Source organism: Diadema setosum, chromosome 9, assembly GCF_964275005.1.
Source record: "Diadema setosum chromosome 9, eeDiaSeto1, whole genome shotgun sequence".
NCBI classification, from domain to species: Eukaryota; Metazoa; Echinodermata; class Echinoidea; order Diadematoida; family Diadematidae; genus Diadema; species Diadema setosum.
The window spans coordinates 17,625,890-17,642,488 of NC_092693.1; the positions used below are offsets into that span (position 1 = coordinate 17,625,890).

Below are 16,599 nucleotides of genomic sequence, written 5' to 3' on the forward strand. Positions count from 1 at the left end.
ACGTTTACATGTTTGCCCATTATAATGAAGATGTGAATCTTTTCGTCTGTATTGTTTAGTTCTTATCTTCATACGTGTGTTTTCGTTTGATTTGTGTAAGTATAAAACAGTCAAAATGCAGACAAGTCATAGTGATAAGTGTAGTCGCCATTCCGCACCTGTGTGTAAGTAGATAGGTTAAACTTCTTAGGTAGTGTTCATGTTTGGGGATGGGTGAGCAATACTGTCAACAACAAAAGTCATGCACCAGGGAAATGGGATATTTACTTGGACTCAGTAAGTTAAAAACGACATCACAAGTGATCACGTGCGATATGAAATAAAAGTATGCCGACTATTGATTTGAACTCTGTGCAATCAAACTCAGCTTCAAAGTTATTGACTATGAAGAATAACACTGAATTTCCACTAGAAGGAGATAAGAAAAAAAAACCCACCACAACTCGCCATGGCCTAGAGCAGACATGATATCGATGTCCGTTCACAACCACTATTGATTGCAATAACACACACGTCGATAAGACAAAGCATTATCGTCGGGGCGTTGCTGGCGGGCAATGATCAGTGGCTGTGGATTAGAAGTTTGGCGCGTGCCCCTTAATCATGCTATAATACGATGAAAATGTGCAAAATGAATATGGAAGTCTTTGGGACTGACCGCCTTAGGTGTGTGGTACCAGAAATCTCGCTGGGGCTGGTTGGCCTATCCTGCTTATTTCTTGACGTGATAATCTCATTATTCCATTCATCATTCCTTCCCATCCTCGGCATAATCAAATGTCTGTTTTATATTGCTTTTTGTGTTATCTCATGTCTTAGATTCTAATCTCGCCTCTTCCTCCTTTCAATTTCCGTCTATATTAATCTCCTTTTCTTGGAATGTCCTCCTGTTCTACATTTTCTCTTTCCTCTCCTGGTCTTGATTCATAAGTTTCTACTTCTCCTTGTACCCCATCATCTTTTTCTTCTTCCACCGAGTATCATCCTGTCCCATAACACATCAGTTCATGTTCGTTTTCTCCTTCTTGAATATTTCTATTACCCGAGTACGTTCTCTGTATTCTCGTTTGATTACTGGTGAATGCCCCCTGTGGAGATACGCGCGGGGAGGGCATCACCATTTGCACTCCTGTGGGCTTTTCCTTCTCACAGTCCCATTGTCAGTGACTGTCATTACCATCATTGCTACACATACTCAAACATAGGGAGATTTCAACTATTGGTGTATATATTTCCAATCCGACCTTGGCGGCTTTATTTCTGTAACCAAAGTTACGTATTCACCAGATCAATCAAAGAGTCACAAGATATTTCAGACTTCGAAGATGATACACTCGGACTGACTGATGATGAGCAGCAGCCCATCATCATTTTCAGACAATTTTTAAGTGTAAAAGTGGAGTGTTTGGAAATAAGATCCTCAATCATATTTATGCAGTGAAAGGAAAACAGATTGTTGTAAGGTAGTTACTTTGATCAATTTAGATAGAGATACGTAGCAAACGAATGAAAAAGAAACTGGAGACTTGTACAAATTGCTTAGATGGATCTTTGACAACTTAAGAAAACTAAAATTCGTGGCAAGTGATATGTCAAGGAAAACTAAAGGTGAGGCATGTAATAATTGCATCGAAATCAAAGGATAATAATTCAATGGGTAGAACAGGTGCAATTTGTATACAATTTTAAAGAAATATTTTGAAATATGGAATGGGTGAGAAAACTGATTCGGAATTTCAAATGTCATGAGTTGTCAGAAAAAATAATAAAATAGTATTAACTGGTACGGATTGCATAAATACTTGTTTAAATAGGGTTAAAATCATAAACAAATGACAGAAATTCAATATCAAATTCAAAGAATAAATAAAACAATTGAAAATTAATACTAGGCATGCAATCACAATGTTGAAATGGAAAGAAAAAATTAAGAAAAATGCTATAAAAAACAGTATATCACGTTATATATAACTTCAAGAAAAACAATTGAGACTGAGACTTGAATAACAAGTATGAAATAAATCTAAAAACAGTAAAAATGCATCGAAATCAAAGAATAATAATTCAATGAATAGAACAGGTACAACTTATAAATAGTTATTCAAGAAATATTTTGAAATGTGGAATGGGTGGGAAAACTGATTCGGAATTTCAAATGTCATAAGTTGTGAGAAAAAAATAATAAAATAATATTAACTGGTACGGATTGCATAAATACTCGTTTACATAGGTTTAAAATCATAAACAAATCACAGAAATCAAAGAGCAAAATCAAAGAATAAAAAAAAAACAATTGAAAATAAATACTAGACAAGCGATCGCACTACTGAAATGGAAAGAAAAAAGTTTTAAAAAGATGCTACACCAGAATAGATTATATCTCGTTGTATATAACTTAAAAAAAACACACACACACAATTGAATGAAACTTGAATAACAAGCATGACATAAATCTGAAAACAGTAAAAACGTAATTAGAAAATCAAATACGAGGGATGAATAACAATTGAGTGGGAAATATGAAGTGGTTATGGTCAAGATTTGTACAATAGTAGAATAACTTGAAAGTTTTACCTCATGGGCTGAAAAAGTTTTAAAAAAATCATAAATAAGTTTAAATTTAACGCTATTTTGGATCTAACGCTATTTTGGATTTAAAAACATCAATTGTGGTAGAAGATTTTATATCAAAAGCTAAGGCGTTGTACGCCTTCGCACCTCGGTATTTAAATGACTTTTTTAGAGATTCTGTTCGAGGTTTCGGTAAAAACAGTTTTTCGCCTAGTCGGGAAGAGTGATGTTGGGGAGCAAGGTCGAATTCACTACGTAAGTAAGAGGGAGTCAATTCATGCATTACCTTGTACATAAATATAACAGAATGATAATGTCTTCTCTTTTCGAGGAATTTCCAACCCAGTGCATTATGCATTTCAGCGGTAGATACAGGTGATTCTGGCTTTACTCTGAGTATAATACGAGCCGCTCTATTCTGTAATTTTTGGAGTTTGTCAACATATTTATTATAGGCTGAGCCATAACTTATGTCACCATAATCAAAATATGGTAGAATAAGGGCTTTATATACTGAGTTCACCACCGACTCATTCAACGAACGTCTTAATCGTCCAAGAAATCCTACCATTTTACCAGCTTTCTGAAGTAAAGTTTCAAAGTGGTGATTCCAGCTCAAGGTTTCATCACAAATCAATCCTAGGTACTTAAATTTCCGTACTGGGTTTAGTGGGGATTCATTTAAGGCTACATTTAAAACATTTTGTTTAGCTACCATGTGTTTGCTTCCGATTTTCTTACAATTTCTTACAATTGACAGTTAACTTGTTTTTGTTCATCCAGTTAAATTCTCAAGATCAGAATTAAGAGCTGCCTCAATTTTTTTTTTTTTTTTTGGTCGATGAGTGTGAAAAATAAAGAACAGTGTCATCAGCGTACAACTGGACCTGTCATGATTTAACACAATCTGCTAAATCATGTATATTAATAATAAAAAACAAAGGCCCTAGTAGTGAGCCTTGCGGAACTCCACAAGTAATGCTCGATTCGGTAGAAAGTTCCGAGTTGACAAGTGTCCTACAGACTCTACCCGTTAAGTAGCTTTCCATCCATAGCAATGCTTTACCGTTAATCCCAATGTTTCTAAACTTTCCAAGAAGAATATCCCAATCTAAGGTATCGAAGGCCTTTTTTTTTTTAGATCAACAAACACCGCCCCTGTGTATTCTTTCCTATCAATTGCGTGGAACCCAATTATTCGTTACCTTAATCAGGTTTGTAATCGTTTAGTGTTTTGCACGAAACCCGGACTGTGCTGCATTATGTAAGTATGAAACTATTTGTCGCTGGACGATGCGTTCTAAGATTTTTGATTCACACGGGAGGAGGGAGATGGGCCTGAAATTTGATGGAGTGTCTTTATCACCACTTTTATGTATCGGAATGATTTTAGCAATCTTCCATTGCTTAGGAAATTAGCCACTGGTTTACACGTAATCAAAAATTCCAACTACCAGCAAAATCTCACACTATATCCCTCACAAAGTGTGAATTACTTCACCCCCTCTCTCTTTTATTCTCCCTTTCCATTTCCGTCTCTCCTTCCTTTCCTTCCTCTCCCCCCCCCCCCCCACCTTTTTTCTCCTTCTACCAGGCCTCTGTCATGGAGCAGATGCGGACGGTGGGGGCGTTTATTCTCGACAATATGCGTTCTATCTCTGTGGGGCGGGAGAATGCACTCGGCGAAGACATTGAACTGTGTTCGGAGAAACACATCGTAACAAGAAAGTAAGTTAACAGCTGAATTAATTGGTTTCAGTGACCCAACCGCCCCCGCCCCCTATCTTATTATCCCATCTTACCAAACACGCACTACTTTTCTACATAAAATTTAATGTAATGTCCCTTAATTTTGTCTCTTATTTTCCTTACAGCCCTCAATCTTTGTGGCTTCTGTAAGTTTTTCCTTTCGGGTTTTTATATATGTATATATATATATATATATATATATATATATATATATATATAATATCTGTCTATCTATATAGACCCCTCAAATAGATTATGAGGAAAGTATGTGAATACTTGTTGATTGTTTCTGAAGTTTACATAATCACATTCATATTAAAAGGCATAACGTTATATCATGAAATAGTTCAACTATTATACATACATTTCGGAACTGATTTTCAAGTTGATGTTGCTGGTATACAATAGTGTGAACAGATCACCCCCTCCCCCCCCCCCCCCCAAAAAAAAAGGGACACTCGTAACTGTATACACATATAGTCGCCATTACATAGGTGGCTTTCCACATTCATTTCACCATGGTGGTCTGTAGACCATTAACCATAATGCAAATGAGATATTTGAAACCAAGTTCCGTTGTCAGACACAGTATCATTTCAATTGGTATATTTAGACCATAATTATTTTTTATGGTTGCCCTAAAGGAATAAAATGCTGTTCGTGATTTAAGTGTGAGAGGTAATGAGTTCCATACGTCAGGACCATGATGTCTAATTGATTTATATGCGAACAGAGATCTGGGATTGTTGAGATGAAAGTCGGATGATTGTCGTGTGGGGTAAGAATGGATATCAGTATTGTAGGCAAAGAATGATTCCAATGAAGATGGAAGTAAGTGTGTGACATACTTAAAAATAAAAATAGCTGTTTGGAATGTATGGATATCCTCAACTTTAAGTGCTCTCTTGTCTTTAAAAATGGGAGTGGTACATTCTAATTGCTTTCTTTTGTAATAACGAGATGCTTTGATCTTGGTTTTGCAGCAGTTCCCCCAAACAATGTTGCAATAATTCAGATGCGGAGAAATGAAAGCTTTATACAACACAAAAAGAGACTACAGATAACAGATTTTTAAATTTATATAATAAACCTATATTTCTAGACATTTAACTTGATACATTATTAACATGATCATGCCAGGTCATATTGGCTTTCATAATGACGCCTAAAAATTTAACGGAAAATTTCCTAATAAGAGATGCACCATTAATCATAATATTGAGATTTACAGGTGGAGCATTAATATTTTGAAAATACATAGAATTAGTTTTGGTCATATTCAATGATAACTTATTGCATTCAAACCATAACTCAACTTTCGCTAACTCAGAATTTTACGGTAAGTACATCAATATCTTTGTGTGAAAATAATATAGGTTTTCCCATCCATTTTCGCACTTTTGTCATTCAATTTCAAAGATTTATTATTCAATTTCGTACCGAGAAGCAGATGGAACGCAAATCCTAACTTCAATTTTGTCAATTGTCATTGTAATTCGTTTTTCGTCAAACATTTTCGAAGACATAGCATTCAGAATCGTCAATTGTCATACAGATTCGTCCCTCCCGCTGACGGATCGCATGATATGAAGATCAAATTCGTCTTTGTTCACACAATTTCATGAATTTTTCATTTAAATTAGTCAGATGTTGTCAATTCTTTATTTTGATGGTGAACCAACTTTAAAGCCGACATTATTTTATTATACTTTCTCTCGTAAACTGTATCGTTACACATTATTCCCTAACCATTTTCTTTAACAATACACACGAAAAACAAGACTGCCAACGAAAGTGATTGAAGGATAAACGACAGCCAAAAGTCATAACCCAGGACAGTATGTCAGTGTCACATTTTGAATTTTAACTCGTAATGCTCAGGTTTTCGCATCATAATGCATGAAGCAAAGTTTAAATTTTGTACCCTGGAAAGGAGCAAACATAATTATGTTATCCGTTCTTTGACATTAAAAAGGCGACAATTCTACACTTAAATTTTGTCTTTAATCATGTTTGCCTAGAAATCGTTTGTCAGTGTTTTCGTTTGCGAGACGGTATACGTCTGTTTGTATCAGTGTGTACTCGGATTGCTTGTGTGTGTGTGTCTGTATCTGTGGTTCTGTGTGTGTGGGGGGGGGGGGGCACTTGTGTGTATGTTAACTCCTGAATGTAAAATGTTAACGGTTACAGGAAAAAAAACAACAACAATACATTAATGACTGGAAAATCACACCGGGTAGAGATATGAGACGAATATGAATGAAAATTTAACGAAAATGATTGACAAAAGACGAAATTGATCCTGCTGTTTTGAGAGCTGCGAGTGAGACTGACGAATTTGAACTGTAAATGACGAAAATGTCTGCCAAATGACTAAATTGAATGGACTTTATTTGAAAATGAACGACGAAAGACGAATTTGAAAGTAAGATTGGCCTACTCCCGACATTCCGCGACGAAATTGAAGTAAAAATTTGTGAAATTGAATGAAAAAAGTTTGAAAATGAATGGGAAAACCTGTATGTTAGTTTCTTCTGCGAAGAGGATGAAAGTCAATTTTGGAGAAGAACAAACAATATTGATGTGAGACATTGTGATTAAAGCAGCTGATAAACGAAAAGAAAAAAGGAACTTTAGGATATCTTTAATCATGCAACTTCAAGAATGGTCCTTTTTACGCAACAAGCTACGTAGTTCTGGAAAGGTTTTAATTTCTTCTTTCTGATTATAGACTTACTTTCAAATTTTTGCGATGAAACTCTTCATATACATTATGATTATGTTATATACTGTAGCCAGAGCGCGAGAAGGGGTCCCGACGACCGTGTACAGCACCAATGTAGCTCCTTCATTATTTATTCAGTGCGAGAACTCAGAAGAGCCTTCGTGGACGTAGCTAGTGATCAACGTATGTGTGTATTATGCCGAGCTTTCGGTCTTGTTAAGACTGCACTCGTAACAATGTAAATCTAACTAACGTGAGTCTATAATGACTATGTCATCAGTGAATCCGTAATTGTATAACAGAATACAATAATAAGTATATACATAATTAATCTCATATTATTAAATGCATTTCATAAAAGTATAATCATATCAAACTCTTGTTATTGATTGAAATGAGGGTATACAACAAAAACGCCAATTTAATATCTTCATGTTGTATGTTATATAACATAAGACTATAGTAATATAGAACTAATATGTTCATGTTGTCGACAATGATACAGCATGTGGCAGCAGTGCAAGACGTAAGTGGCTATATATAACGCAGTACAACAGCCATGCGTCGTCTTCTGGCTATCGAATAATAATAACATAAATAATATTAATAACATAACAAAACCATTCGTTTACATAAATAAACTGAATATATTATCATTATATACTGTATATATAAATGTACACATATTACTGTATATGCATACATATTGTAATATGCATAAAACTTCAAAAATCGTCCATGTATAAAGGTACACCTGTGAAAGCTCGTCTCCCGAGGATTCTTCGTCCAGCGAGACGTCGACGTCGACCACGGCAGATAGCTCCCGTCGCTGGCCAACCAGCAGCCAGAAGAACAAACTCGAAAATGCAGATGAGCTTGAAGACCATCACACCGAAGACGGAAATGAAGGTATAGCCTGACCCCATCCCTTCCATTGTCGATTTAAAGGACAAGTTTACTTAAATATACATGTGGACTGTGGGAATGCAGCAATATCAATAAAACACACCAGTGAAAGTTTGAGGAAAATCTGACAATCCGCTCAAAAGTTATCAACTTTTAAAATTTCTGCGTGGAAAATCCGCTCGGAAGTTATGAATTTTGAAAGTTTCTGCGGAGACGACAGCAGTTACAGTTTATGACGTCACATGCGTAGAATGATAAAGGAAAATATAAAGAGAATTCACAGAATATAATTTCTTGAGCAAAAAGTACACATTCCCTGAACTTTTAACTGACGTATGTAACGAGGCAAGCCAAGTGTTGTTTTATCATGTGAGAACAGAACTCGAATTCACGAGTGTGATAACTGACATAATCATCATTTAATGGTTTTGTGTGTTGGCGTGTATTTGTTTTGTATTCGAAATGTAGAAGAGGGAACGAGCAGTGCGTGGCAAGCATGCTGGAATGTTATCAATTGTATGCAAGGTATCGGCACATTGAGTCTACCATATACAGTGAAGGAAGGGGGCGTGGCAGCTTTGGTTACCATGGTAGTGGTTATGTTTCTTGGACATTACACGAGCAAGGTAAGAAGGAATAAGCCAGTCCGGGGTTAGCTCATGTGCACATGGGTACAAATGACCTTTCTTCTTTCTCAGTTGCCACTAGTTGTCAAGCAACAGAATGCATTAGCTCACCCGGCGTGACAATTTTGGAATTAATCAGTCATGTTAAAACAAAGGATGAACTTGCATGGTCAGAATGATGCATCAACTGCCACTTTGGAAAGCATCCATTTCATTGTTTTGCATTGAATGTATTAATAATCATTGTTTTTCAGTTGATATTGCCAAATACTGCTTTTGCTATCAGGTGGATGTGATGGCAAGCGCCATTATTACTTGAAATAAAGATTATATCACATCACAGATGCTTATCTCAGTGAATTTAAAAACCAACACCGCTCTGCTGGTACAAATAACCTGCTCGTGCTTAAAGTGGAACCCCGAACTGGCTTATTTGCCCGACGCAGTATAATGCATGGAGCGTGAGTCTTCACAAGATTTATAACAAGCAGTTTATATAGTATCATATCATGTACATGTGTTGTAGCTTTGTGTTTATCATTGTGAATTACCATTGTAACCTCTCTCTGTTTCGCTCCCGGCCCAAAGTAAATACATTTAGTTAAATATCTATCACAAATTTGAGTCACAAATAAAGTTATTGATTCTCAGCACAAAGATATCCGAGCGTTAATGCATGACGAATTCTATCTTTTGTCGCATGGAGGAAATATGATTTTGACGTACTCGCTTGAGAGCCCGCTTGAGAGTAACTAAATACCTGGTTATGATGAACAATGTATCTCTCTTGCAAAGAATGTCTGGTAGTGTAAAGCAAGTTCATAGGTAATTTCCAAAACATCTGATATCTATGCTTCAGGTCTGTACGAAAGTTTGATTGCACAGATGGTATGCACAGAATATAAACCTTACATTTTCGGCCCCCGCCATGAACTTTTCTGAATGGCGTATTTACATTGAATTCTTCTTTCAATGAAATATGGAAACTGCCATTCCTAGTAACCCCCCCCCCCCCACACACACACACACACACACACGATTAATATTGTAATATTGCTGCATTAGCCTTTTGCATCGAAAGAACTCACAATACAGTGTATGTATCATCCTGCAGTTAAGCTGATGTTGGTAGGCCGTATATCATAGATTATTCTTGTTCGCTCTGACAGACTAAATTCCCCTTATATCAATTAATAATTCCTGCCAGACAGTTCAGTTCAGTTTATTTCATCCATCATAAAATACATAAAAATACAAAGACACATACAACTACAAACTTAGAAAAACTTTAAAGTCTTATGACGCGTTAATCCTGGAAATATAAAATATCACATTAAGGACACAAAACACAAACACAACCGTATGATCATTAAAAAAGTAGACAGTTACAAAAGTAGCCTTCAAATAAATCAGTTACAGGAAGAATACAGACTCATAAGATGATCTTTATATACACGTTTAAAGCCATTAAGGAATGGGATATTTTGAAGAAGGAGCGGTAAACTATTCCAAAGGATTGGACCTTTTAAGAAAAAATGGTGTTTCTATAAGTATTAAGGAAGGTGAAAATGACCGGGGTTTCGCGTCTAATAATCATGAATACTATTATTTAACTTAAACTTTCTTAACATGACGACAGGCATCAAACCTGTGGAACATAAGTACATAGACATGGCAGTGTTCAACATATTAATTTCATATACGTTCAATAATATTCAGGGAAAATTGGCAATGTATCCGCATTAAAAGGAGCATTTTGAATGAATCGGACTGCTTTTTTTCTGTAATACAAATGACCTTTTCATAAAACAATCGGAACAATTAGACCGCGATACATTACAGTAATTGATATGAGAAAATATAGCATAATATATCATGATAAATACGCGTTTTGGAAAATGTCTAAGACGATACAGCACACCAACACATTTCGCTACGCGGTTGCAGACGGCACTAATGTGTTCACGCCATGTTAATTTATTATCAATATACACACCTAAAAACTTTGTAGAGACAACGTGTGAAATATCGTAATCATTGAAATTGATAGTTATACTAACAATATTTATCTTTATATCAGTGAATGACATATATTTCGGGGTTTTTTTTTTTACTATTCAAAACTAATCTGTTATTAACCAACCATTAATTTATTCAATTTTTTCAATTCCTCATTAAATGAATCAATTAAAATTGTTATGTCACTACTTGACATGAACACGCTGGTGTCGTCGGCAAAAAGTATAAAACTAAAAAACTGAGATGATCACAAATATCATTGATGTAAGTCAAAAATAATAAAGGTCCCAATATTGAACCTTGGGGCACTCCGCAACAAATAGGTTTATATAAAGAACATCTTATCAATACACGTAGTTACAAACTGACATCGATTAGATAGATAATTCTCAAACAAATGCCATAAATTTCCACGTATTCCATAATCATATAATTTACTTAACAAAATTGAATGATCTAGCGATTCAAAGGCTTTACCTAAATCAAGAAATAATCCAACAAAATATACTTTATTATTTAAAGCTAAAGAAACTTTATGAATAAAATCAAGAAGGGCCATCGAAACGGAGTGCCCCTTTTTGAAACCGTATTGGTTATCTGACAGAATATTGCACGAAGAAAAAAAAAACATATAATTTATTAGAAAGGCATCTCTCAAAAATCTTAGAAAACAATGACAATACAGAAATCTGGCGATAATTTGTTATATTATCAACTTTCCCACCCTTATGTACAGGAACGACCTTCGCAATTTTTGGTCTATCAGGAAAGACACCATTAGACACACAAAGATTAAAAATAGATGAAAGTGGCGAGGCAATAAGATGAATAATTCGTTTAATAACATTGATGTCAGTACCGTCATATCCTGCGCTCGTTCCACTCTTAAAATCACACAATATCAATAATTTCCCTACTAGTTATGTGAGTAAAATACGCAGTTCGTTCATTTACATTCAGCTGCTGTCATGGCTGTTCATAAACACTGTTAGAACATTTCACATTATAAGTGAGATTAAGACCAATATTTACAAAATAATTATTAAATATATTGGCTGTATCTTTTTTTATCTACAATAATATCACCATTTGAAATAAAATTTGACATTAGACTCATTAATTTGTCTTATATAACAAATATGTTTCATAACTTTAATTTCAAAATTATGATAAATACAAAATATAGGAATATGCTCGCTTATACTTACCACAATAACACCACTAAACACACAGGTGGTATTATTTGTAAAAAATATTATCCAACAACGTTACACCGTGCTGACCCATACGTGCTGGATGGTGAATGAGCGGATACATAGAAAATGACAAACATATCAAAGAATTCATTTGCATATTGACAGGAAGAAATTGATAATAAGTTAATATAAAAATCTCCACAAAAAATATATAATTTTATTCTCATTATTTACAATCTTAAGAATTGAGTTAAGAGACTCAAAGAAATATTGCACTAGTTGGTCAGGTGGCCTATATATAACCCCTACAATAACATTCTTCCCACGGTCATTTTTTATTTCAATAAAAATGCTTTCAAGAAAATCATCATGTGTATCCAAATCCTTTCCCGCATATGAAAATAATTCTCCTATATGAATATTCCTACTCCTCCACTCCTTTTATTCTTTCGGTTACTTTTACGAAATGAATACCCTTTTATATTGCACCTAGTTATATCGTCTTTCAGCCAGGTTTCTGTTACCCCGATCATAGAGAACTGCAACGATAAATACCCTAAAAATGACACAATATTATAATTTTTCAAAATACTTCGACAATACAATGGACCATTGAGAAAGTTTTAGAATCTATGAATTTGTTACAAATATCATTGTTAAATTCATCAGGGGAATAATATGACTCATTAATGCCAACATCATTATGGGTTTCACTCAAAGGAGATAAACAGTGAGAGATTGAATTCAAATCAAGATCATCAATTGCACATTGATACAAATGACAAAGAGACATATCTACATTCATACAACTATCAAAAGGGTAGAAAATCACATAAACATAACCATACACAAAAAAGATATACTATGGATTCAAAATGTAACTGGAGGCTGTTCTTAACAAACATTTAATTAATGAAAATTCCTAGAATTATATTGTACAATATTTTCAGGTAATCAAGTCAGACATTGAGGAAATCAGGTTTTTTTTTCTTTCCCATTTGAGGCCTTGATCATTGCAAATATCTTGTCATCGAGAGACCATGCCGCAGACACCTTGTCTTTTCTTTTCTGTACGTCTGACAGAAGTTTGGCGTTACGTTTGGTGAGGTCCTCGACAGTCACTCGATGAGTTCCCTTCAATTTCCATTTGTTCTTCATCAAAGCCTGTTTGTGCCTATAAGTCGGCGACAGTTTCACAATAAACTGGGCATGGACGGGTATCACTGGATCGCGCGGCTCCTGCGTAAGATTAGTTTCCCTGCGACTGGTCTCCCATTCCAGCAAACCTGCGACAGACGCGATGCGATCGGTCGATATCATGCGGAGCGAGATTTACACCGATGCTCGCAGCAACTTCGAGCACGATGTCTTCAGTGCTTTCGCAGAACGTATATGTCCCACATAGTGTGTTCACAAGGTCGAGTCTGTGAACACACTGTGGACCTACTGTTTTCACAGTGTGTATACAGAGTCGACTCAATGAAGACACTGTGAAGACACTGTGGGACACTGTGTTCACATTATAATATATTATTCAACACTTTGTTTAATCATTGACGAAGGTCCATGGTTGAACTTTGCGTTCTTTCCACCATGGATACCTAGAGAGTGTATAAATTAAAATGGTCAGTATTTTTCCCCCAGCGTGATATGTTATTTTAAATACATGTAGATAAATTGTATATATATATGTTTGAGAAACATTAAATGAAATGAAAGGAAAGGAAATGAAATAAAAAGATGTTTTTATCTTCACAGGCCTAACGCCTAATATTTTTCACATGTACAACTACTTCTGCAGATCCTAGTATACTGCATGTACGAGGAGGTCGATGACGCGCAGGCTCAGAACTCGGCATGCCCCAGAAAGCGACACCCTGGCTTAAAAGTCACCCGTCGTGTTCATAAGACCTATGCTGACATCGCCAGGGCGTACCATGTCTACGGCGATCACGTGGTGAATGTCATGCAAATTATTGACATGACGTCACTGGCCGCACTGTATCTCCAGCTCTGCGGAGCCCTCCTGGTGGACACGTTCCAGCAGGCGGGCCTCAGCCAGCTCGCGTGGACAACAATCGCGGCTGTTGCCCTGCTACCCACTGTTCTCCTAAAGAACCTGACGAAGATATCCTGGCTGAGCCTCGTGGCCTTGCTCTCACTGGTGGTGATGTACGGCAGCGTCGTGTGGTACAGTTTCCGACTTAGCATTCGCTGGGACATCGGCGCCATCGCCAAGTTCGACGCGCAAAGCTTCACCGTGAGCGCGGCTATCATCGTCTTCACTTTCGGCGCGCAGTTTCTCATGCCGAGCGTAGAGGGCAGCATGCGGGAGCGCACCCGCTTCAACATGGTGTTAAACTGTTCCTTCGCCGTGACGGGCATCATCAGCGTCGCATATTCTCTCTTCGCCTTCCTGACTTTTGGCGAAAACACGCAGGAATTCATCACATATAATATGCCTCTAGGCCCGCTGCAGGCCGTCGTCAGCTGCCTCTTCGTCATCAAGTCCCTCCTCACCTACCCTCTATTGATTTTCCTCATCGTTTCCACCGTCGACTCCATGCAGCTAAGCTCGATACCAAAATGCTACCCGGACGAGGGAAGCCTACTTCCGCCAGTCTGGGCGGTTGTCTTCCGCTTACTCCTAGTTGCTCTGACTCTACTTCTAGCCGTGGCTGTCCCTCATTTCTCCCTCCTCATGAGTTTTACCGGAAGCCTCATCGCTCCTTGGCTGGATTTCATATTTCCCTGCATATTTTACCTCAAGCTTCGAAGGAGAAGCATTCGTTTATACGAACAATTTTTTATATGGTTTATTGTAGTCTTCAGTGGAGTAGCTGGTCTCATTGGTATATTTTATTCCCTTAAAGCACTCGTTTCTGTTTAACAGATATTTATGATCTTAAGATTGTAGAATGACAGTTGTCTGAAACAGAGTAATTTGTATCTAAATAATGTATTCGCCATTGCTTGACCGCGCTCAACGTCGTAATTTATTTTAAGGTTGTGATTTCGAGATACCAAACGATTATGGAAAAAGACACAGGAGGCTCTGTACAGTACAGTATACTTCCAAATAACAACCTCTTTGGAAGTAGTGGAATTAATGTGTTGTTTCAAAATCTGTTTTATCATTTCTTGAAAAGCAATCGAGCCCTGAATATATACGCAGGAACTTTGAACTATGAGGCAAGAGAACTACTTTCTCATAACGAGGGTTTGCATATTTATCAGTATTCTTTTCATAACTTGAGTGAACATTATAATTATGAGCAAACTTGCCACTTGATCACAGTGCGACGTCCATCCCTCCAACAAAGTTATATTCTTGGTCAGTTTCTGCATTGGTAGGGCCGGGGGGGGGGGGTGTCACTAAAGCGAATGGGGTTAGCTAAGGGAGGGAAGGGATCACTAAAGCAAATAGGATATCAGTGTTTAGACACCAAGGTGTCTTTGACGCACAGATCTCTGACCTCGAATTCTCCACTCACTAATTATTGCAACTTATTGGTTTAAATTGCTCTTCATCGACGTAAATAAACACCGATAATCCAGTGGTATGAGTAATAACCATGATTCAAATCATGAGCATACTCGGGTGGGATTCGAACAAACGACCTGCTATATAGGCAAGCGTTATATCCACTCGAATATACCGAGTTTGATCCCGCCCATTAGCCAGTGATGGTTCTTATTGATTACTGCAGCGGGTACTGCGTATTCACTTTTCGATTCTTCCGGTTGAGTTATTAAAAAGAGAGATGATATACCTCGTAAACTGTCCCAATATTCCAAACAGTCTCCTTTGTGGAAGTTAACATCATTTTCAAGTTCGCTTTCAGGGGCTAACATGAGATCAAGCATAGAAAGCTGCTCTAATATGCTCTTGTGGAATCAGAGATGAGGAAAAAAAATGTAGCCAGAGTATTGAATTTCAGTGTCATAAACAAACATACAATTTCTCAGTGATTTGGATCACAAGCTCATTTAGACGTTGCCATGAGGATGATGACGTCATTGCCTTCTTTTGTCCATTTAGTTGATGTGCACTTTAGTCTTCACTAAACTGAAGTCTGTTTGTGTTAAAAAAAAAATGATTGACTTCAACATTTTCATCAGTTCTTCCGGATTTGACCTGAAATAGCAATAAAGATCTTCATGAAAATCAAAAGCTGTAGATGTAAGCTTAGTGACCAAAATGATTTATCAGATAATGTCTGCGTGAAAAAATAAAGATTTTTTTTTTTTTTTTTTTTGCGGCAAAAGCATTAACTACTATAGATAGAGGGCTAAATGCAAGGGAGTTACTGAATCAAAATCAGGAACACATGAAAACTATAGTGAGACAATAAAGGATTTGATATTGCTGGCATTGTGAAATATTTTTTTATCTTATCATGGCTATCAATATTTTGTAATATCGAATTAATGTCATCAACAGCAGAGCATTCATTAGGTGAAGTTCAGCCTTTAAAGCCATCTTTAAAGCCACCATGGCTGTGTAAGAGGATTCAGTCCCATCTAATATACATTGACCTTCTAATGCCAAAGTCTGCTATAGAAATATTGTATATAAAATATTTTACATTTAACGCAGTAACACATTCAGTTGGTTTCTTTCAATCAACCTGTCAATTGATCATTTGAGAATGAAATAAAGAGAGAAGATTGAGTAGAATATACCTGCCTTGTACTCCTATGTTATCAACAATATTTAACAGTCAATTCCTAGTTATCTTCTAATTTCGTGAATTCGCGCATCAAGCTACACGCACGCAGTGTCGGAATGAAAGATTAATTATAG

General features: G+C 36.5%; 1 protein-coding gene across 1 annotated transcript; it reads left to right on the forward strand.

Moving 5' to 3' along the window:
* The first annotated feature begins 4,174 nt into the window (after positions 1-4,174).
* Positions 4,175-14,682, forward strand: LOC140232906 (vesicular inhibitory amino acid transporter-like). The gene is made up of 4 exons (XM_072313017.1): positions 4,175-4,299; positions 7,794-7,954; positions 8,423-8,577; positions 13,594-14,682. The coding sequence occupies exons 1-4, from the start codon at positions 4,175-4,177 to the stop codon at positions 14,680-14,682; spliced, it is 1,530 nt and encodes a 509-aa protein (XP_072169118.1).
* The last annotated feature ends 1,917 nt before the right edge of the window (positions 14,683-16,599 follow it).

Bases quoted from the DNA above. Each gene is read 5' to 3' on its own strand.
- LOC140232906 (XM_072313017.1), top strand. From the start codon at position 4,175: ATGGAGCAGATGCGGACGGTGGGGGCGTTTATTCTCGACAATATGCGT. The intron at 4,300-7,793 runs GTAAGTTAACAG...CCATGTATAAAG, and splicing joins AAACACATCGTAACAAGAAA to GTACACCTGTGAAAGCTCGT. The intron at 8,578-13,593 runs GTAAGAAGGAAT...CTACTTCTGCAG, and splicing joins TTGGACATTACACGAGCAAG to ATCCTAGTATACTGCATGTA.